This window comes from Lagenorhynchus albirostris, chromosome 2, assembly GCF_949774975.1.
Source record: "Lagenorhynchus albirostris chromosome 2, mLagAlb1.1, whole genome shotgun sequence".
Taxonomy (NCBI): domain Eukaryota; kingdom Metazoa; phylum Chordata; class Mammalia; order Artiodactyla; family Delphinidae; genus Lagenorhynchus; species Lagenorhynchus albirostris.
In genome coordinates, this window is record NC_083096.1 from 134,258,080 (window position 1) to 134,280,704 (window position 22,625).

Consider the following 22,625-nt stretch of genomic DNA (forward strand, 5'->3'; position numbering starts at 1 on the left):
ACCAGACACATTTTCTCACAGCCCTCCTTCTCCCTTAAAATAGGGACTATTCTTCCTTCAAAATGGGAGGTGAGAGAACAAGAGAGGGATGGTTTTTCCGTAAGGAAAGGCCGTTCTCCAACCCGTACCTACGGATGTCAAACATAATACCTCAGAGCCGTGGAGAAGGAGGGCAGGCTGGGGTGGTGAGGTCTCTGCCTTTTAAGCAAGTCAGCCAGCAAACACAAATGCATGCGATTTGAAATTTTAATTAGGGTGCCATGTGCTGGTGACATATGGCGACACACTGACAGCTGGGCGTCCAGGTTCAGGAACAGACCTGGGTTCTGAAGTCACAGTTGGCAGAAGCAAAGTTCTCCGCTTGTGCGCTAGGTGCTAGCATGCCTGGAAAGTGCTCGGCCGGCGTCACCCCGCTACCAGCACCGCCTTCCCGCCGCTTACCGGCCTGCCTGCCAGGGGCCACTGCTGCAACTCGATGGAGTGGAGAGCAGGGCAAAGAAACGCAAAAGGTTAAAAGCCCACCTCCCATGCTCTGCTTCCAGCCGGAAAGTATTCAGAACAGCCTAGCCACTGATTTCTTGTGACTTCTCATTTGATCGCCCCTGCAGGGGGCGCTCTCCCTGTGACTCTGACAGGACGCACAACAGGACACAGCAATCACAAACTGTGTTACCTGCTCCGAAGTCCACTGCATTAAGCCCTTACATAAAACCCAATATGATGTAAAAGTCACATTTACATAGATTAGAAGGTGAATCATGTTAGCAAAGTATCTAGATTGAAAAAAACACTTTAAGACAACTTGTTATGTATTAAAGGTCAAGATGGCTAACTTTGTGCTTCTACCAGAATTTTTTCCCGTGATGAATTCAATGTCGGTCACTTTGACCTTTGAAGCTTAACAAGTTGCTTGAAAATGTCTTCAAATGGGTTAATGAATTGCCTTGTGGCTTCTTCATTGGCTTTTCCCGGCCCCGCTCTGCTTATTTATTCTACTTGAAGCGGGAATAGTCTAAGTCTGCTGTTTCTAGGCAAGTCTAGGACGCACGGCGAACAGAATAATAAAAAGGTTTCTTAGCCAAACGACGCAATATTAAGAGAACCATTCTTTAGATCCTTCTCTACCTACAAGACTCCTTCTGAGCTATAAATCTTTGTAAACAATAAGGGTAAGTAAAAGTACATGCCAAATCGCACCATCTACAACTCTGTGGGAAATCTGAGTTTCTAGCCAATAAGCAAGGAAATTCTTCTGCGATATTATAAATACGGGGTCCAAATCCTTATCTCTTCCTTGCATTCCAAATACTGCTATCAAATCAGCCAAATGAATTTAAGGTAGAACCATCACTTAAGTGGAAATTCAAAATTCATCAATTTGATTAAAAACCAGAAATTTACTGCTTCCCCTATTCAATTAAACACACACACACACACACACACACACTCCTTTAAAGTTTTTAAACACTATGATATAGAGGAAATTTCACTTTATATCTTACTATTAGTATTGTTGTTATTATTATGCAGGGAACTTGATTTACATCACATTTTCTTTTTTTTTTTTTTTTTTTTTTTTTTTACATCACATTTTCTTTTACTTCAACTTCATTTTTGGAAAGCAACAAAACAAACCGAAGATTAACATCAGCTGTTTCAGGCTTCAGACAACACTGCTGCAAGCTGGAAAATACAGATACTAGAACTTACACCCTCCAGTTGTAAGCCCATTAACTCGTTTGGACAGCAAATATGCATTCTGCATACAGCTACGCTTAGAAGACTAAAGCATGCTGATAAAACAAACAAACAACAAATACCACAGTGTCCTATATATTAGCATGAGCTTTTTGAAATAAAATACCACTGGCCAGTCATATTGCCTATAAAATTTGCTCGACACTAAGAATGCACTAAAATGTACCTTCATGAGCAACAGAGAAAACCAAAGGCATATATATTCTCAATTCTAGATATTTTCCAACTGTATCTTAAACTAGCTTTTAACTGGTTCAGGTAAAGATTCCTTTAACTTGAAGAAGAGCTCCACAGACCTAGGAGTTTACTAATACATAGTACTGAATACTGCCTTGGGGATGTACTTTTTTTTACCCTGCTAAAATCCTCTATAAAGTTTATACCAATTTCTTGTCCAAATAAAGTGTTAGATACTGATTCCCAACACTAGGCTTTCAGTAGCACATTACAGCTACAATTTTCTCAAAAGATATGACTAAATTTCATTTAAAACCCACCTATAGCACCTACACAAAAGAAGAGTAAACACACCCCCAAAAGCAAATTTACCTTTAATTTTCTTTATAAAATTGAAACCTCGTAAAAATTTCTTTATAAAGTTGAAAACTTATAGAGTTTAAAATACACTGTCCAAGTCAGAAAGAGAAAGACAAATATCATATGATATTACTTATAGGTGGAATCTAAAATATGATACAAATGAACTTAGTTACAAAACAGAAACAGACTCACAGACATAGAAAACAAACTTATGTTTACCAAAGGGGAAAAGGGGTGGGGGAGGGTTAAATTCGGAGTTTGGGGATAGCAGATACAAGCTACTATGTATAAAACAGATAAACAACAAGGTCCTACTGTATAGCACAGGGAACTATATTCAATATCCTGTAATAAACCATAATGGAAAAGAATATGAAAAAGAACATATATATGTATAATTGAATTACTTGCTGTACACCAGAAACTAACACAACATTGTAAATCAACTAGACTTCAATAAAAAAAAAAAAAACTTTCCAATCAATATTAGCAAAATTAGAATTCACATGTGGACAAACAAAGCAAAATCTATCCCAAAAGATCGAGTCTCTGTTATGAAAAATCCAGTTACTCTGTAAGAAAAAAACAGGCCCATTAAAAACTGTTAGAATATTTTACTCTGCTTTATTTATACATGTATTTTTTTCTGATATCATAAAACTAGGTTAATAAAAGCTGCAATTGAATTCCTAGTCTCTGAAATAATATTATAAAGAAACAGCATTTAACAGAGATATTTCTTATGGTTCTAAAAAATATCTGCTGTTAATCTGATGTAAATTTTTACTGAGTCTTTCATAGAATGGCAAATTACAGAACATTTACAGAAAATAAGCATCACCTTTGAATAGGCTAAAACTGTCAGGAGTTAAAAGAATTCATAAATCTAATACAAAACTGAAATGTTTAAATATATATAAGGCAATAAATTATATTTTTAAATTTCTTAACTTTGAATGACACAATGTAACCAAAAATAAGAAAAAGGCAAACGTACGGAGGAGGGTATGGAAGAAAGGTCAGGAGAACAATATTGCTTATGGGAGTAAATTACAGATTAGAACTGAAGTACAAAGAATTCAAGAAAATTAAGATGTAAGTGAAAAACCTATAGCCCCTCGGGTTGCATTTCACATACAAGTTGGTTATGTTCTTACGTGGCTAAGATAATATTAACTAACAGGTACATATTCATGATTGCGTAAGACCCAGTGATCAGAGCAGTTCTGGCAAAGGAATCTCAGTTGAACAAAGTTAACATTCCATAAAATAGAATAGGAAAAGGAAAATCTGTTAAATGCATACCTAGAAGCCCTGTAATGGCCATATTGCTGAAATAAGAATTAATTGGAAGTATTTCAGTACTGATTCCTAGCTATCATTATTTTAAATGTGGCAGCTACAGTCAGAGGAGCACATGTGACAAGAGGTGGTGACAGAAAGAAGCAGAGGTCTACAGAACTGATTTCTCAGAGGGCTATAGAAAAAGAGCCAAGATGTTAAAAAGGGGAAATTGATAGGAAACTGTTATGGATTCTATGCTGTACTTACATAGGGATCTTTGAAACTGAAAGGAGCACCATATCGTCAGAGTATCTGGATTTAATCCAGATATACTTATTAAACAGTTTTGAGAACCCTAGAAATGAAGAGCTATGAGCAACTTGTCAATAAGAGGCCAGGAATAGGGCATGTTTAATTAAAAAAAGAAGTGATCAGCATGGTGTGGTGGAAAAGGCACTGAACTCAGATCTGCTTTGCCAGCTTTGCCACTTACTACACAGAACTTGAACACAGGGCTTCTGCACCAACCAAATGACGGGGTAGAGTCCAGGCCACCACATTTCCTGCCACCTCTAAAATTCTGTATCTCTATGACCTAACCTCTACCTTGACCACCTTTTAGGGTTTTGAGAAAATGAAATAAGATAACCTTGTAGAGAAATTATTAATTTTTTTTAATATAGGGACTATTATTATGACCTGAAGTTGATGTGAATAAGAAAGGGAGGAATGTCTCAACTGCAAAAAGGTGGAGAAAATTCAGAGACCATATGATGTTTGTGCTACTGATGTCTTCAGAAAACGAAGTGACTCTGTTCACTCGGAAAGAAATCTGACAGCAATCTGAGACATGGTGTCCTTCCGAGGACACATATCTAAAAATCCTAGAACATAACAAAAGGTACTTTTGTCCACCAGCAACTGTGAGCCCAGCGCTGTGCTGAGCACTTTACATGACAAGTTTCACCAATTCTCACTGCACCCTTATGAGGTATGTGCTATCATGCCATTCTAATAGGTGGGGGGAAACACACTTAAAACATTTAAGACAAGGTCACCTAGCTAATATGGATTGGAACCCAGGTCTCTGACTGACACTAAATTATCTTGTTAATCAAATTATCAAATTAATTAATTATCAAATCAAATCAGTCTTGTTAATCTTAACTACCACATTATACTAATGCTGGTCCTCTCTGCACAAGCACTTCCCCTCTTTTAATTAACTTCATCAGGCCAATCAGTTAATTGGGTCAAAAAGTTAAGCTGACTTTGGATGCATGTAGACAAAGCCCTGAATAAAAATGTAAGTATAAGGAGACATATTCCTAAGAATCTGTTCTATAATGTTCAGTCCTATGAAATTAGGATATTTGCCTTCTGGCAACAAGGACATCAATGGGGAAATTTTTAAAGGGAAAAGTGGGCAGATTATAACATAAATGCATTAACCATCAGAACTCATCTGGGATACAGCAAATTTGTAGCTTGTCCAGGAAATATATCTTACTGGTATACTGTCTTTGGTAGAAGCAAAATACAACTGACTACAGACCATGATCCTTCATCATCTCTCTTCTACCACATTAGTAGAGAAAACATTTGCAGAATAACATTGAAAAGCTCCTACTGCACCTTTGTAAATAGAGAAAGAACTATTAATTTTGACTACCTGTTAGAACCCACTTATTTCTGTTACACCTCATTCAGAAGCTACTCTATCTTTCTCTGGATGGGGAGAGGCAGGGGCAACATAGGAAGCACAGTAAGTTCCACTTCTCACTAGATGCAATTCTACCGAAGAGACTTCTAAGAGTGGAAAGCCTGGAAATGAAAAAGACCCTTCTCACAGCACTCAGTGACTAAAGGAGAGATACTGGGAGTCACAGAAAAGCTTCTTTTCTTATACTTTTCTGTTCAATTTTATACTCAACTATTCTGAATAGCAGAGATTTAGATTTTCACAAGCATGTGAACATTTTATAAATTGGTCCAAACCAAACACATGGCCAACGCTGGTAGGTCTGGGGGTGGCACATTCGATGGTAACAGCCATGGTTTTTCCCATGTCATAGGATTCTGACAGCGCCTGCCAGTTTTGAACTCTATATTAGGCTCTGAAAAATATTTAACAGAAGATCTTAAGAATATGAGTATTAACATTTTCAAGAATGAGCAACAGAAATGTTCAAATTTTGAAATCCAGCTTAGGACCAGGTATACGGTCAAAGGCCACGATGCATGACAGAAATTGCCTACACCTCCCCAGAATACCAAATGAGACATTACCACGGATGATTTATGGAACCTCCTCTTTAGATCAGAAATACTTCCAAAACCACCTCCCCCTCGGCGCTTCAGCACTTCCAGTAAATGAAGTCAAAAGTGAAAATATACACAAATCCCTCCTTATTTTGACATTTCAAACCTCAATAAAAGCTTAGTTCCACACGGTGGCCTAAAATTAGACAAAGTTTAGTAGACTAAAGAAAGAGAAGGAAGTTTTTTGTTGGGTTATTTTTAATATGCTTCAAAGCTTGTTCAGTCCTTTTTTGTAAATTTTAAGACACAGTTTAGAAAAAGGAAACAGGTTCCTGCAGGGGCAAACTAAATTCCAAACTTCAGGGCTCAGAAAAGGGCTATCATCACTTAGCATCTGAAAGAAAAGTAATGGCTTCCAAATGATTTACCAATATTTGTGAAGAAAGGCAGGGCTTGGATTGGATCAGTGCAATCATCCCCATTTTGTGTCATGGAAGAGAGAAAGGAAAGAGAAGGGGGAGGGAAGGGGGAGGGGAAAGGAGAGAAAAGACAGAAACTGATTTGAAAGTCTTGAGTTGAGAAGGGATCAGAATCCAGAAAGATGCACATCACAACACCCTCACAAAGTTCTTCTAAACAGAGTTACTGTCTGCACACCAGAAGCTGATGGCATCAAAAACCTTCAGCACTATCTCCTTCCTAATTGAATTGGTGCATGTAATGGGAGGAAGCTGTTTCTCAGAACCGAAATAAGTGGTGCTGGGAAAAGGAGGAGGCCAAAAAGGCAGGCTGCAGACAAACAGAATTGGTGGAACAGGCACCCAGATTGTCCAGAAAGCAAATCCTGTTTAGCCCTTATCCATCCAGGTCACGGTGAAGCCTGTATCGTAGCAACTTGCGACTTTAAATACTACTATTCATTTGGTCATTAGTTTCTCTTGGTTCCTTTCACTTACCCCTACTATTTTTGATAGCCAAATCCTCAAATGAAAGCAGGGACTATGAGAATGTTGTCAAATTTCAATAATGCTCAAAGGAAAAAAAAAAAAATCGCCAATCTCCTAATGGTTTGGTCTAACATTCTTTCTGGAGTTACCCAGTAACAGATTAATGTAGCTAAGCATTGTAACATTGAGCTGAAGTACTAAGAAAACATGCCTGAAATTTACAAGTAGGGCTCACTTGCTAGTTTAAAAAAAAAAAACATTAAAGAAACTTCCCACATTTTCACTGCTATGTTTCTTTATTTATTTATCTTTAATTTATTGTGGTGTCAAAGCCCATGTCTGGTCTTGGAAAGCTTCTGGCACAAAATTGGCTTTTTATAGTACCAGGACCATTAAAACTACAAAACCTCAATTAAAAAACTGCCCGGAGAGTTTGGTGCTCAGTACCAAAAATGATATAAAGCCTGCCGTAGGGAAGGAAAAGAAAGGACTTCCTCGTGCAAGAAATCCAACTCTAAGTCACATAACTAAAATCCTTGATACAAGGGCAATCAAATATAGCCTACATTTTAAGTATATCATCCAACTCATATCCCTGGATCCTGATGTCACACATATTCTGATTCCAAACTTTGTACCTAAAGGTCAGAAAGCATTTTGTTTGTTTCAGTAGATGCCTCAAATCAGACCCAATCAGTTACACCACAAGATGTGTACATGATAAAATCTGCAACAAATCCTGAGACACATTAGCTTCCACGCTGCCCTATTTGTGTCTGAATAAATGCAAATCATTCCTGTGAGGTAACCATAAAAATAGGATATAGTATGTGTGTCTGTTTTACAAGCACAAGGCTGCAAGCCATGAACTTGGAACTTTAAATTACAATTCTGACAGCAGCCCTACTTAGGAAAATGACTTAGCCTCCAGAAATAATTCCATATCCCATCCCATGCCTAGCCCAATTCTGGTAGCACAGAAGTAAGAATTATCTGGCAAACGAAGGAATTCACCAACCTCATGGTGCTGGGGCGAGGATTAATTAATCCAAAAGTACCATGAAGATGGAACTATTCTGACTGGAGACATGTGGGGTGATTAAGAGGGTGGCTTTGGAGTCACCTGACTGGTGCCAATTTTCCACTCAGCATATAGGAGGAATAAAAGTACCTCACTCAGAGGGTATTGTGAGGATTAAATGAAATACCTGACATAGAGGCTTAGAACACTGCCTGCCTGCCACACAGCAGCGTTCAATAAACGCTATCAATAATATTAAAACTCACTAGCATCATAGAATCGGAAATAGCCATCTATGAGATCTTCCCTTATCCTAAAGCTGTAGATGTGCACGAGAGTTTCCCCCATTCCAGATATGACCCAAGCAAATCAATCCATCAGCAAGTATTTAATGAGTGCCTATGACCCAACATTCCTAGCACATCTATTGACCAGCTCTCCTTACATGTAAGACAAGGAAGTCTTTTTTCATACAGGCAAATGGATCCTATAAAATAAAACATTAGTGGTGAACTTACTGATTTAGAAATACAGTATTTCTTGGAAAACAGGGGAAGCGACCTGTGGCTTATTTTTGAACCACATTTAGAACTTCCTCTCCATTGACTGGGACTGACATATATACACTAATATGTATAAAACAGATAACAATAAGAACCTGCTGTGTAAAAATAAATAAATAAAACTAAATTAAAAAAAAAAAAAGAACCTTCTCTCCATACCTGTAACCTGTACTCCAGGTTCTGAAGCCATGTGCTACCCAGACGGAGAGGAGAGAGGAAAGCAGGACTCCAGGAGTTGTGGCCCGAAGATCAGGCCCAACCCCACACCTAATCTTCAGGACTCCTGCTCTGTCTGCCTTGGCTTCCGAATCCCCCTCTTCACCTTGCCTTCTCTTTACCTGCTTTCTCCTGGCCACAGAAGACCACCCACCTCCTTGACCCCCCACCTTGCCTACACCCGCTGACTCAAGGACTTTGAATCGATCACAGGTTATCTGCTGGTTCCTCATGAGCCCGAATGCCTGATTAGCCATGATGCCCTCAAATTTGTAAAAGGCAGCCAACTGGCCCTTTTTTACAGGTATCACGTATCATCTTCACGAAGAGCCTGTTACATAGGTATTGCTATCCTTGTTTTACAGGCGAGGGAACACTTCCTGTACTTAAGTTAAATAATTTATCTCCAGATGGAATCAGACATACAGGACTCTGAATATCAACTCAAGCACCAGTTATTATGACCTTAAGTAATTTATTTAACTTGGAAAAGATACAAATTAGGTATGGCCTGGTACGCAACCGTTAATAGTAAAATAATGACTAAAACTGGCCCTAACTGTTAAGGAAGGAAATTTTTAGGTACGCTGAATGACTGATTACTAACTTAGAAGAACGGGTTTCCATCCACCATAAATGCCCTCGAAGATTAATTCCAAAATTCAGCTAAATAGCATCAAACAGCAACAGCAGCACAGAGTTAATCTGCCTAAAATCAAAGTGCCAAGGGGCAGGGCCACGATTAGAACCCACATCATTAAGTTATTCTGTTTTAAGACCCAAGACTGAATGCATAATTCATATGGGGAAAACAAATTTTTCAGGCTAAAATAAAAAAAGAGAGAAAAGAAATCTCTAGTATCTTGTTCTGAGTTCCCAGTATACATCTTGCTTTGCAGTACACCACACAATAGGTGCTTTTGTTCGACTCAGCAGAGCTATTTATATGTTGTAACTCCCGGTGCTTCGGGGGACTGCGTTCCTCCCTCTCTGAACTCTGAAGATGGTCATGTAAGAAAACTTCAAGAATAAGCCCACTCCGTTTCGGTTACACGACCAACCACACCAGGCCCCCCACCTCTGGAGCTCAGAGCCCACCTGCACCAGGACAGCAGAGTCAGAGGCGGCTGCAGCACTGCCTCGTCCAGGCACAGAGCGGGCACCGTCCCCTCTCGCAGAGACCCACTTCCACAAGAGGAAAAGGGAAATTGGGCTATCGTGAGCCTTGCCCTGGATTTTAGCGGGCACAGGACCCTGGCTGTGGGAAACAGGGGCGTCTATCCAGTTCTGAAGTCTTGGAGACAGGGAAACGTGGGAGGCACCAAAGGAACAAGAAACAGAGGCAAGTTGGGGGCCATCGGTGCTTCCCTACTCCTGCAGATAAGCAGAGTCCGGGAGGATGGGCCGGTCTGTGGTACCCAGTGTGTGAGGGGAAGGAACAGATCTTTCCGGGGCTGTTCTCTGACACTGCAGAGTGAGTGGGTGGCAATATTGAGTCTAAACGCAGCGCGTCTCCATACCACCACCAGGGCTCCTTACACTTCCCCAGGAAAACAAACTGCCTCACAGATGCATCGATTTCTGAGCTGAAATATAAAACGGGAAGAGTAATTTTTAAATTACGAAGGCAGCTATGGCAGTTGGAGAGGCAGCTGAGGGACGACGCTAGCAACCTGGGTGGTGTGCCATTTCAGCTCCGGCAACTTGCTCTCTTTGGAGGTGGCTGTCCCACCGCGGGGGCTACCAGGAGAAGGAGGGCTCAGGCCGGTCCCAGGGGATCACAGAGCTCATTTCAGTGTGGCTAAACATACAACGATACTAGTTATGGTGAACATTTGTTCAGTGCTTACCATATGCTGAGCAATATGCTAAGCCCTTTACCTGAATTACCTCATTAATTCTCATCATCTCCCTATAAGGTAGGTGGAGACGGCTACAGCTGACATTCTACCAGTCAGGCAACAAGGGCTAACAGAGTGAAACCAGCTCTTCACAGAACCCTTTTAGGGTTTCCATGCATTATGAAAGCAAAACGGAACACCACAGAATGCCAAAGTGACTGAGCAGAGGTAGCCCTTGTGTTCTAACAGCAAAAACGTATGCAATCCCAGGACTTACAATGGATAGCGGTGCCACCTTACACATGCCACTTAACCGTTCTTTGGCTCCATTTACTCCTCTGTAAAATGGGGATAATCATACTGCTTCACAGGGTTGCTGAGAGGATTAAATGAGATAATATACGTAAAGCGCTTAGAGTCTTGCATATCAGTAGAATTACATAGGTATTAGCTGCCATTATTTTATTACTGTCTCGAAGGAACATATTTTACCTGAAGGGCAACCTAATCTGGCACAGTGCTCCTTCGCTGTCTACTGAGAGGCAGACGTTCCCCTTTCTGTGTTCATTAATGCTCTGTTCACATATCCTTACAGCTCTTGGCTACAATGTACTGTAGGTAATTCACCTACAGCAGGTCATTGACACAGATGTCTCTCCCACAGACTGAATGGACAGGGATGTTTCCTAGCACAGTTGCACTCCTGCCGCCAGGACTGAGCCTGTCACACTTTTTTTTTTTTTCCTGCAGTATGCGGGCCTCTCACTGCCGTGGCCTCTCCCGTTGCGGAGCACAGGCTCCGGCTGCGCAGGCTCAGCGGCCACGGCTCACGGGCCCAGCCGCTCCGCGGCATGTGGGATCTTCCCGGACCGGGGCACGAACCCGTGTCCCCTGCATCGGCAGGCGGACTCTCAACCACTGCGCCACCAGGGAAGCCCCCGTCACACTGTTCTTAATGAACAGGAGTGGTAGTTAACAACAGTAGTAACAGTTAATATTTTTGTGATGCGAGTTTTACATATGATATCACATTTAATCTTTACAATAGTCCTGTGATGAAGGAACTACTTTGAACTCTACTTTACAGATGAGGAAACTGAGGTGAAGGGTAGCTGAGTCACCTGCTTCAGTTCCCACAGCTGGTCGACGGCAGAGCCAAGATCCAAGGACAGCCCCACTGAGGGTTCCCAGCTTGGTCCTCTCTGAACCAATGTGTTCTACTGACTCTCCATAGACAACTGAAAGCATTCGTCTAAGGAGGCATTTTATCCTAAAAGTTTTACGAGTATAAGTAATAAAATATAGGACTCTACAGTGAAATTAAAGGTAAATGAAGTATGCACTTTGGAGTACTCTAATTTGCCCATTTCATTTCCAATGTGCTTACGTGTGGTACGAAAGGCAGAAAACAGAACAGTAAAGATCATTGTGGGACTGAAAATGGGTCTAAAATGAGTAATCAAATAAATCAACAAGACCACTTCAGATTGCTAAAAGTGCTCTGAAAAATACCAATATGGAGGCTGATTTTAGATAGAATGCTCCTCTACAGAGATATCATTTGAAATGAGAGCTGAAAGGTGAGAATAAGCCAGCCACAGGAAGAGCCAGGAAAAAATGCATTCTAAGCAGACAACAAGGAGCAAAGAGGTTGACAGCTTCCAAAAATCAAAAGGAGGCCAGTGTGGCATCCAAGGAATCCGTGGTACAACGTGAGGCTGGAGGAGGAGACCATGCAGTGTCTGTAGACCACGGCAGCAAGTTTGGATTTTATTCTAAATCCATGGGAAACCATGAGAGGTTTTTAAGCAGAGGGATGATAAAAAAAACTAATTGAATTCTTTAAAGGTCATTTTGGCTGCCGTGTGAAGAAGCAAGAATGAAAGAAGGCAGAGCACCCAGAATTATAGAAGTAGAGTCTGAGGAAGTATGACGGTGGTTTGAACTAGAGATATTCCCCTTTTCCCCTTTTGACTGACAAATTTCCACACAAAAACTGAAGATGTGTTTTATACTTAATGCCTGCTGTTTATTCAAATTCAACTTCTGGTGTCCTGAGAGCTCAAAAGGATCTTAACTATCTTCTTTAATGTCTTCATTGTACATATGTGGAAACTGAGGTACAGAGAGCTTAGCTTACTCCACGCACGTAATTAACAGCAGACTTCACTCAAGATCAGACGTCAGGGGGCAAAAGCGTAATAAAACATGTAAACGTACGAAGTTTTCTGTTGTTCCTAAGAAGCCTGCCAAGAGTCCATATTTGGCATTTGCAGCTATCCTTAGATTTAAGTCTTTTTAAAGTGCTTAAATCTCACATTAATTCTTATTTGCATATTAAGTAGCCCACCACTCAGCCGAGACACATAGATGGAGCCTACAGGGTTAAAAGAATGCAAGCAGAGTCAAGTCAGGCTACTGTGTCTTATGTCTGGGAAAAGTTCATAAAAGCAATTTTTAACTCCTCTGTTTTCTTTCAGTTCGTTCCTTCGTGTTTATGTGCAAATTACACCTTACTGTCTAGGTTGCATTTTGCCACTTTCCTTTCGTTTCCCAAAGAAAGCTCCCCAAACTGACAATGCTTTGTGGGGGGGGGGGGCACGGGGGGGGGGCCGTATGAAGTTCCTCTGAGTTCCTGCTCTCTTCGAGCACGGCTTCTATCACACAATAACGTGTTATTTTGTTGAATTTTGGCATCCATCGAGCTTGTTTGGTCAGAAGCCAAAAAATTAGAGTGTGTCGGTCCACCAGTTTCTCAGCAGAGAAGCTCTCTTCTCACCCAGCGAGTGTGCTGTACCCTTGGCCTCTGGCCAAGAAGGGAAATCCATTTTACATAAAGAATGCACAAAGCTCAAGTGCTCGGAGACTTTTTACCTACTAAAATAACTTTATGGACAAATGCCAGTCTGCTAGACACATTCTGCAGGAACATTTGGCATGCAAAACAAGGTAAAGTGCTCTGTGTAGGTAGCAAGTTTTTCAGCAGCGAGGAAATGGCTGAGCGTGCCCTCGTGGCGTGTCACGTGCCCGGCCCGGCCGGCGTGATTGGCTGCGGCCAAGTAAATACAGCCGCCATGTAAGGAGCCCAGCGTCGCCCGGCGCCGGCTTCTTAAAATGGCGGCCGAGCCCGCACCACGAGAAGCCGGCCCGGCTCCCGGCTTCTCCCCTGAAGTTTTCTGTTTTTGTTTTTGTTTTTCACGAAACCTTACGGATTTGAGTAGAAACAGATTTCTCACAACTTGCTTCTCCGGCTCGATTTCACAGTTCGGCATACACTCGGGCTCTGTCAAAAGCTTGACAATGTTCCAGGGAAAATATTAACTGTAAACCTTCCAAGAGGAATTAAAGGAGCAGGCAGAAATGTCAGGACACCCTCCCTTCGGAAAGCACACCCTCAGGTTGCGCCTGGATACGTTTGGGAAAGAAGCACATGCAGCCTGAGCTCCAGCGACCTCCAGGATGGTCCCACTTCACCAAGTCACTCTGTGGAAGGGGAAGCAGGGGGGTGGCGGGAGGACACATCCTCTTTGGCGAAAAGTCACGGAGGTCTCTCATTTTGCCTCTCAGGCCTGACCAGTTGAACACTGCACACTCTGATGTATAAATATTTGCCTCTGGCTAAAGTTCAAGCAGCCCTGTGTGGCTGCCAGACACAACAGAAAACCAACATCCAAGGGAAAGTGTTTACTGCCGTGGTGGCCAAAGGAGCAACTGCCAGCAGAAGAGAGCATCTGATTGGCCAGGCCTGCCTGCGGTGTTATCCTAAAGCACCTGGCCACTGGCCACTGGGCTGTTCCCACCCTTTTGGTGATGGTTATGTTCTTTAATGCACAGCCTTGCCACAGTGAATAAAAGACCGATAGACATGCTGATGGTTTTACACGTGTTCCTCCAGAGAGAGGAGCCTGAATGAGCCAAACCGCCTATATACCTGCTACCATTGCTGCAAAACAAGTGTCCGCTCCTTGAAGCTACCTCAGCAGGGCCTGTGACCTCTTCACACAGTCCCACCTCAGCAAACCACGGGCATTTCTCGGGTCCAGTGACTCCTGCACACCTCCCAATTCTCATCCCTACCTATTCTTCATTAAATTCCTCAATCATCATCATTTGATGAATTTAAGCATCTTTGAAATTCCTGCAAGAAAATTAATTAGGAGAGACCTCCGATAGACAGCTGCAATAGGATATTTTAAATAAACCCATGCGTCCTTCAAATTCACTCTCCGAAAACCAAAACATACGTTAGTTACACTATTTTACCGGTACCATAGCTCTGAAACAGGTAGAAATAATGGCAGCTGTCCTTCAGAAGATTAAGATCTCTAATTGGGATAAAGGGACTGAAAGAGAAAAGGATCTTGAAGAAAATCTTTTCAGAAAAGTTATGAATTCATAGTTTACGCTAAGCAAGCAGCTAGCAGGGCAAAGTCTTTTCATGGTTTTCGGTTTTCAGTAAAGGCAGCCTGAATACAACCAAGTTAAGTCGCCATATTTTTAAATCACTGTCATCCATATAACATTTCTATTTCATAAACAATAACGCATGAATCAAACTTTTCCTCAGTGCTGCAAACGAAATGTTTGTTTAGTTGAACTGAAAAGTTACACAGAAAATGGGATAAAAAAAATCAGAATATGAGGATAAGAGATTCTTTTAAGTAAAATTTTTGATATTATAGAACAATAATTTAGGTAAGGCAAGCCAAGCTGTTATGATTTCATCTGTTTCAAATAAAACACACATTTGCTTAATTGAAAAATTTGCTGTTTGTTGAAAATAAAGAAAGTTTTACATCCACACACAATTTAGAGTTCTAACTTTGGAAATTCTTCAAGGTCCTGAATCTTGATTGATCTTGGGCTTAAAGAAATTTCTAAATTTGAATTTGTTGCAAAACTAAGATAATGTAAAAAAAAAAAAAAAAAACCTAAGATAATGTTCCAAATCATTCCATTTTCAATTGTTTGTGAAACTTTAACGACTACCTAGGTCTTGTCTAATCTAATTCTTAACCAAATGTGTCAGTATGGTTGATCTGTGCTCAACCTCAGAAGCCCAGGACTTATGGTATCAAGTTTGACTTCCAAGAGATCCCAGCAAATCATGGGCAAGAGGATCACAGAGGAATGTTCTGTTCCCAGCTGTGAACAAGACAGAATTAACTCTGAGACGCTTCCTCCTGCTGCCCTGGTGGACAGAAAAGGTCAAGATGGTTAGCTCTTATAGTTTCAGTACCAACCGTCAAAACAACATGCATGTTAAAAATAGATTGTCTGTAGGCAACAAATGCAGAAAGAATTTAAAATAAAAATAGTTTTAATATATTTCAATTTCAGCTTAAAGTATTTTAAAGACTGTAAGATGAAACCAAGGAGAAAAAGGACAGAACGATAATTTTCCCAAGTGCACTAACTTCACAAAATTTGAGTCTTAATATTTTAAAAACAACCATTCTGACCCATGGATGACACTTTTCTTAGGAAATTCCTTGGATTCACAAGTAATTCATTGGGAATTAAAGCACAAGAGACAAATTTACCACTTTTATTTGTTTATATTTTGATAACTGCATTTTTCTCAGCTCAATTTCTATGGAAATAAAAATACTGTTTACTGTCAGAGGAATTTCTTTATCTATCAGTGGGGAATAGAGTTGAAATATTATGAGGGTTTGTTTTTTTTTTTAATGCAGTGGAATAATCAAGGCATTCCAAGGTGCTATGATACTTCAATTCTATCACAGCCATGTAGAAAAACAGGGGCAACTGCTGTTTTATACGTAAGTAGGTACTTAAGACTTATCAGCAAGCAGCATGTTTAATAAAGTCTGTGGCATCTGTACGATAAAATGTTAAAACATTAATAAAACTAAACTGGTGATAAAAGTAATTCCATCTTATAGACTTTCACAATGAACAAAAAAGTACCTTCTAAATAAAAATAATGTTACAAATGTAATATTCCTTTTAAAGCTGCTGAATGCATCACTTTACTAGGAAAGGCTTAGCTATGTTATTTGCAATTCCCTCATTGCACAACAATGTACATTACTGTCTGTAAGCTCTAATTTGGCATGGCGCATCATTAATGACCTGAATGGTGGCTGTTTCACACATACATATTTAATTACAACAGCTGAACAAATTACATATTTATGCTTTATAAAGGGGATTGCCAGTCTAATTCATTTGCTATGCATGCAGGTACAGGACTCCATCTGCAACAGCATCTGCATAACAAGAGCTAACAATTATCCATTGTACACCAAGTAAGCATATCTGGGGAAACCTGTAAGAGAGGCAGTCATGTTAACCATTTCACTGCCACAGGCTCTGCATTTTTTCCAGGGGTTGAAATCTTTTACAACAAAAATTGTAGCCCTAATGTGCCTGACCAGTCATTTAACAGAATCATCCAATCCTCTCATCCATTCTAATTTCCACTGGGTTTAAGATGAGAGACAGAAATAAATACTCTAAATCCCACACTATCCGGTAAGGTTGTACTCCATGTGGCTTCTTATAGAAAGAGGACATTTTCTTCTGAGACGTGCAGCCCCAGAACTCAAGCACTGGTCCTTAACAGCCCAATAACAGCCTTCACCGAGATGTCAACAGGGCTTATCTTCAGCCAGGATAGAAGTTAAGTCTTTGTTACCACACCCTCCATCACACCATAGCCCCGGGTGTTTATAGAGGATGGGCCTGAAGAACTTTCTTAAAAAGAAACACACTCTGAGCCCCTTTTGAGAGTCCCAAGCCCTCTGCTGAGCCATTCTTATCATCCATATACTTTCCAGATAAGCCACAACTAAAAGCTACTATTCCCTCTTTTGGTAATAAAGTCCTATTCACCAGTGCTGCAACCTCATCTTAAATGGCTTCAGGACTTTCGTATGTTTAATTTAATATATCCAATGAGTAATATAAATATTCTGGACCATCACTTCTACTTCGAAACCCAAAGAGGAAGAATTAAGAGTCAGCCAATCAATAGTGAGGTTTCCCATTATCATTTCAGGCTCTTGCTAGGCAATAAAGAGGCTCCATGGTGATGGCCCCTAAAAGCTCCTTACGGCGTCTTTGCCTCTTTAGGCCGCAGAATCAAAGCATGAGTCAGAGGTGTGGGTTTTTTAACGTTCCCTCTTGAGTGATGGAGTTCAAGCCAGGGGCTGACTGGGTGGGTGGGGTGAAGGCACGGAGTCCTGGGCATGGCGCTGGATGTGAGGGGGTACAGCCACGGCCACGTGTTCTCCTCCTGGAATGTGACTCCCGAGGAGCCAGGGGGTACTGCAGGGTGGATACCAAGGTGGGCTCCCAGCCATCCACGTAGTTCTTGGCTATATGAGGGCCAAAAATCACATGTGGAGAGAGTCCTGATTCACTTGACATCAGTCACCCATGGAAGAGTCAACCTCTGGTCAGAAACCAAAAACAAACTGAGTGTGTGAGAGATGAACACCTTGCTGACATCTTCTAAAAAGACTGATGGACCTTTAGAAGAACCAGTGCTTGATCTACAGGGTTGCAAATCCAAATCAACTCTCACCAGAAAAGAAATCGGCACTTCATAGGGAGCTACTGCAAATACAGTCTCACTCTGGTGCAGAATTGGGGTTAGCAGTTCTCAGTTGGTCAGAAACCACACTGAGAAGGAGGGGCCTAGACAAGGTTTGAATTCACTGACCTTTGACTTCCAAAGTGTCAGGATATTTGAGGACAGGCTTCCGGGGGGTATTAAGATGGTACTCACTCTTCAGGAGCATCACATAAGGCAAACAGCTGCGCTCGAAGTTCCACTAGCACCTAGCACTCCATCAGATGCCTCGATCAGGGGCACCAATGTTGCACATTGCTTTATAATTTACAAAGGCTTTTTTATGGACCCTGTAAGGCAGCTATGTCCACTTTATAGATAATAAAACTGAGGCTCAGAGAAATTAAGTGATTTGCTAACACACATTTAATAAGTGGCAGAAACTGGGACCAAAGCCTGAGACTGCCTGACTCCAATTCCTGAGTTCCTCCCTTGGGACCAATCCCAGCTTCACTGCCTTCCCTGCTGCCTTGCTTGGCTCCTACGAAGTGTCAACCCTCTAGTCCGGGTGAGCAGTCCAGATGCACCTTTATCAGCACAAGTGTTGGCTTCAAAAGCAAACGTGGGAGAAACTATTGGTGCCTTTCACATGCTGCCCGTCTCACCCTGGGGGTCACCTACTGCTGGGGTGGACAAGCCTTCCCGTCTCGAATTCAAACACCTGAGTCCCTCTGCCTCGGGGCTTTCTCTGTCCACTGGGCAGAAAGGGACAGACTGGAAGTGCAGGAGAGTTAATGTAACCAGGAACAACCTCAACCAATGAAGGACAAGAGTTGGCCCTCGGTGAAAGAAGTATGAGGCATGCGCTCCGGACTCTCAGTGGGGGACCCCCAGCGATTGAGGCCCAACTGTTCACAGGGGTAATCTGCTCATTAAGGTGCCTTTTATTGGACTTACGTCCTCCCCACACTTCCTGGGATGACCTCCCAAATAAACGACTTACACCCAAAACGTTGTCTCAGGGTCTGCTTGTGAGGAAACCCAAACTATAAAAACAAGCATTAGCACTATTAGCAATGTAAGCTTGGCCTCAGCGTCCACTGCTAACTGTAACCTCATACCAGTATTCTGCCTCGATTCATTTGTTGGCAGAATGTTATGTACAGTCTGCAGCATCCTTCAAACAGTGGGTGATTCCAATAAAGCTGCAGCCTTGCCAGAGGATGGTCACAGAGGCAAATGTTGGCGATGCCTGGTTTTGAATCCTGATTCTGCCCTCTGGTTATGTATTCTTCAGCAAGTTGTTTCATCTCAGTAATGATCAACTCGTCATATGAGAAATGAGGATAATGACTCCTCTGTCACGGTAGAATTGTAAGAAAAATATAGAGCATTTGTAAAAGCACCTAGAATATAGCCTAGGTACATAAAGGTGCACCATTCTCATCAGCATAGAATTAATTATGAAGCCAAGAGGATGCCAGTATAATCTGGACAAATGTTAAAGAGGAAAAAACATGTCTCATGGTAGGATACAGTAACAAACGTTTTCTCCTACTGTTTTGTCCATCCTCTAGCCACCTTTAATTAACCAAGCATAATTCGAATGCTTAGCAAATTAACTCCTTTGCTGGTGTGGGTGATATCACCCTAAAAGTTATGGGTGATACTCAGTACCAGCTCTCTGTAAGTCAATGCCACAGGCACCTCAGCTGACCTTGGCAACTTTTCAAGTACAAAGCCATCCTCTACTGCACTTCTGCCTTGATCCCTGGCGATCTCGGGGAAGTGGGCAGAAGGAATAACTAGGAACCCACGTAAGATAAATGAGCTCTTGCAAGGTGCCATATACCAATTCATGCGCTCAAAGGAAGAGATGAATGGTGCCTTGAAAGAGCTGATTTACAGTCTAAGGAGAAAGCCTCCTATAGATCTTCATTAAGAATGCTAACTTCCCAAGGTTGATTTGCAAGAGTGGCTACTGTGTGGGACAAAAGACAGAAAATAAAGTTTGCAAATGTCAAGGTCTTATAGAACCAATAATAGAGATGGTTTATTAAAGCTCCTCTTTATTCAGGATGGCTTAAATTCAAGGAGGGGGATTATGGAAAGGGAAGTCTGACTAGCTTAAAAATCAAGAGACTTGTATACAATGCATGGCGTTCCAAAACACACACACAGAGGATACAAAACATTCTTACTATAAACACTATACTACATATAATATAATCCTCTTTAATGATTCAGAACATACCTGAGGATCACGGCACAGGGTTATTTTCTCCATGCTTCAATATTCTGGTCTTTAGAATTATTGGTAACAATAGTGAATTGTAAGAATTAAGTGAGATAATGTACATGACATCACTAGGTAAATGGTGTTATACGGATATTACTTTTTTTAAATCAGGGTTATTATTACCGTCATCATGAATTCACTAAATACTGTTTAAGATACATATAGAAAGTGTAGGAGGTTGGAATAACTTGACCCTATAACGTGCATTTGAAGTTATTTTTGAACTACCTCTTCTTAAGCTTCTTTTGAACTTTCTCATAAATAGAGAACTAAATATAGATGGGGAGAAATACAGTTACTTCTGCTTTTCCAGTTTTGGTATGCCCAATAATTGTCAGAGTTCCCTACAGAGGATTTAAAAGGTTTGTTTTGCTATGGAAACGTAATAATACAACCATCTCTTGAATAAATTGATTTTTTAAAATTATTTCATTGCAGTGTGATCCTGCTTTTATTTTTAAATGCACAGAAGGAAAGAATGCAAGAAAAAATGAAAAAAGGCAGAGTTAATTCTAATATTCACCTATGTATTGTTTTCTAGATTTTCTATACTGCAGATATTATGTATTTACAGTCAGAGATAAGTTATTTTTAATATCAACACATTTTATATGAAAAAAAACTTTAAATGAAAGTAAGCAATTAGAAGGGAGAAAAATCCATGATTTTATGTCTATCCTACTAAGTGTCTATTGAGATGAAAAGAGGAACTCAGTAGGACTACTTAAAGGGAGATTTAAAGGCCTCTGCCATTCACTAATTCATGCCTGCCCCCCTCATCCTGCAAAAAGTTTATGACCCAACTTAAAACAGTAACATTTACAGTAAAAACGATGGCAAAATTTACAAAGGGGAAAAAATTATTAGCACCTGGGAAGGTGTCACTATGGCCCTTGAGATAGTACTACACCAGCCTCCACGCAGCTTTCCACTCTGAGGCCACGGCAGTTAGCCATGGCCTTAGAAAGTTGCATACAGCTTCACACGCCCCAGGCTGAACCAGGCACCACTGCTGGAACATACTCTGCTCTCTCCAAGCTCTCCACTTCTCTTCACACACGCTACTCTTTCCGTCTCCTCCCCAAAACAACCCTCTGCCTCTTCATTTCCACTCACTCATCCTCTAAAACTCAGCTTAGAGGAAACCTCTCTCAGAAAGATAGCCCGAAATACTCTGCATTTAAGTCTATCACAGATCCAACTTTACTATATTCGCTTTTCTGTCTCTTCATTGGGCAGTGAGCTCCTTGAAGACAGAAACATGCCTAATATGTGCATGGCACATAGTAAGTGTCATAGATTGTTGAATGAATACGTGAGAAAATGACTGAATATATAACTGGAACCTAAGAAAGAAACAGTCACTTGACAGAAGGTAATCGCATAAAGATGTAATTACCTATGAAATAACTGACTTACAATGTCGTGTAGCAATAAGTAAACGTGAGAATCCTCTGCATAAATACTGACCTACTAAACAAGGCTTTCTGTCACACGGGTTTTTAATACCGTCTTTTTTTAGCGGGAGGCAGGGGAGGAGATAAGGTATCAGGATTCCGAAAAACCATGACTAAATACTACCTGGTGCCCTCCTCTAACAGTTATAATGGCAGGGGGAAATGCAGTTAAGAGTTTTTTGCATCTGTAGTTGTATGACATTTCTCAGAATCTTGAAATAATGCTAAATATCAACACAGAAAGGCTTAGTTTAAAAGTCAACAATCAATAATGTCTTGGGGACTGGTCTGTTAATACCCAATATATTCCACGTCTTGAGATATATTTTTTGAAACCCTTTACACCCACACTGGGGAGGAGGCCACACTTTCGAGAATACCAATCCTCAAACACGTTCCAGCTACAGAGGGTGCTTCTCACTGCATGCCAGGGTGCCCCTCAAAAGAACAAGCCATTCCTTGTCGGTCCCCTATCCAAAGCTCATCCCCCAATCCTAACTTTTATAATTCAAAGCATAACTTCAGCTCCATCACAGTGGCTCAAACGAACCTTCTCAAAGACAACATCTGTATCTATCTTCCTCATACCCTAGGCACCTACCACAGTGCCCGGCACATTGCACAACATCTGTATCTATCTTCCTCATACCCTAGGCACCTACCACAGTGCCCGGCACTCAAAGGTTATGGAATAGAACCAAACCAATTTGCCCTTCCACGTGGGATCAAAGGCAGAAACACGCTCCTTCCCTTCTTCTCAGTTTTCAATGCAAATGGCAGATGCCCGGCTACTCACTCGTTTCGGACCACAAGGTAGCAGCTTCATTCACTCACTTCCTTCTCCTCTTTCCCCCACCCCACTGCCAGATGAAACTAGGAGTATAAATTCTTCTACAA

General features: G+C 41.1%; 1 protein-coding gene across 7 annotated transcripts in view; it reads right to left on the minus strand.

The window, feature by feature from the left end:
• The window catches only part of NFIA (nuclear factor I A), a 393,406-nt gene that overhangs the window by 285,046 nt on the left and 85,735 nt on the right, over positions 1 to 22,625 (minus strand). The window contains exon 3 of one of the 7 annotated variants that reach the window (XM_060139911.1): positions 9,693 to 10,177. The exons of the other annotated variants lie outside the window; for them this stretch is intronic. Within the exon in view, the coding sequence (XP_059995894.1) occupies positions 10,155 to 10,177 (23 nt within the window). The 3' untranslated portion in view covers positions 9,693 to 10,154. Of the gene's footprint in view, positions 1 to 9,692; positions 10,178 to 22,625 lie in introns of those variants that run through there. 7 annotated transcript variants of the gene reach the window in all.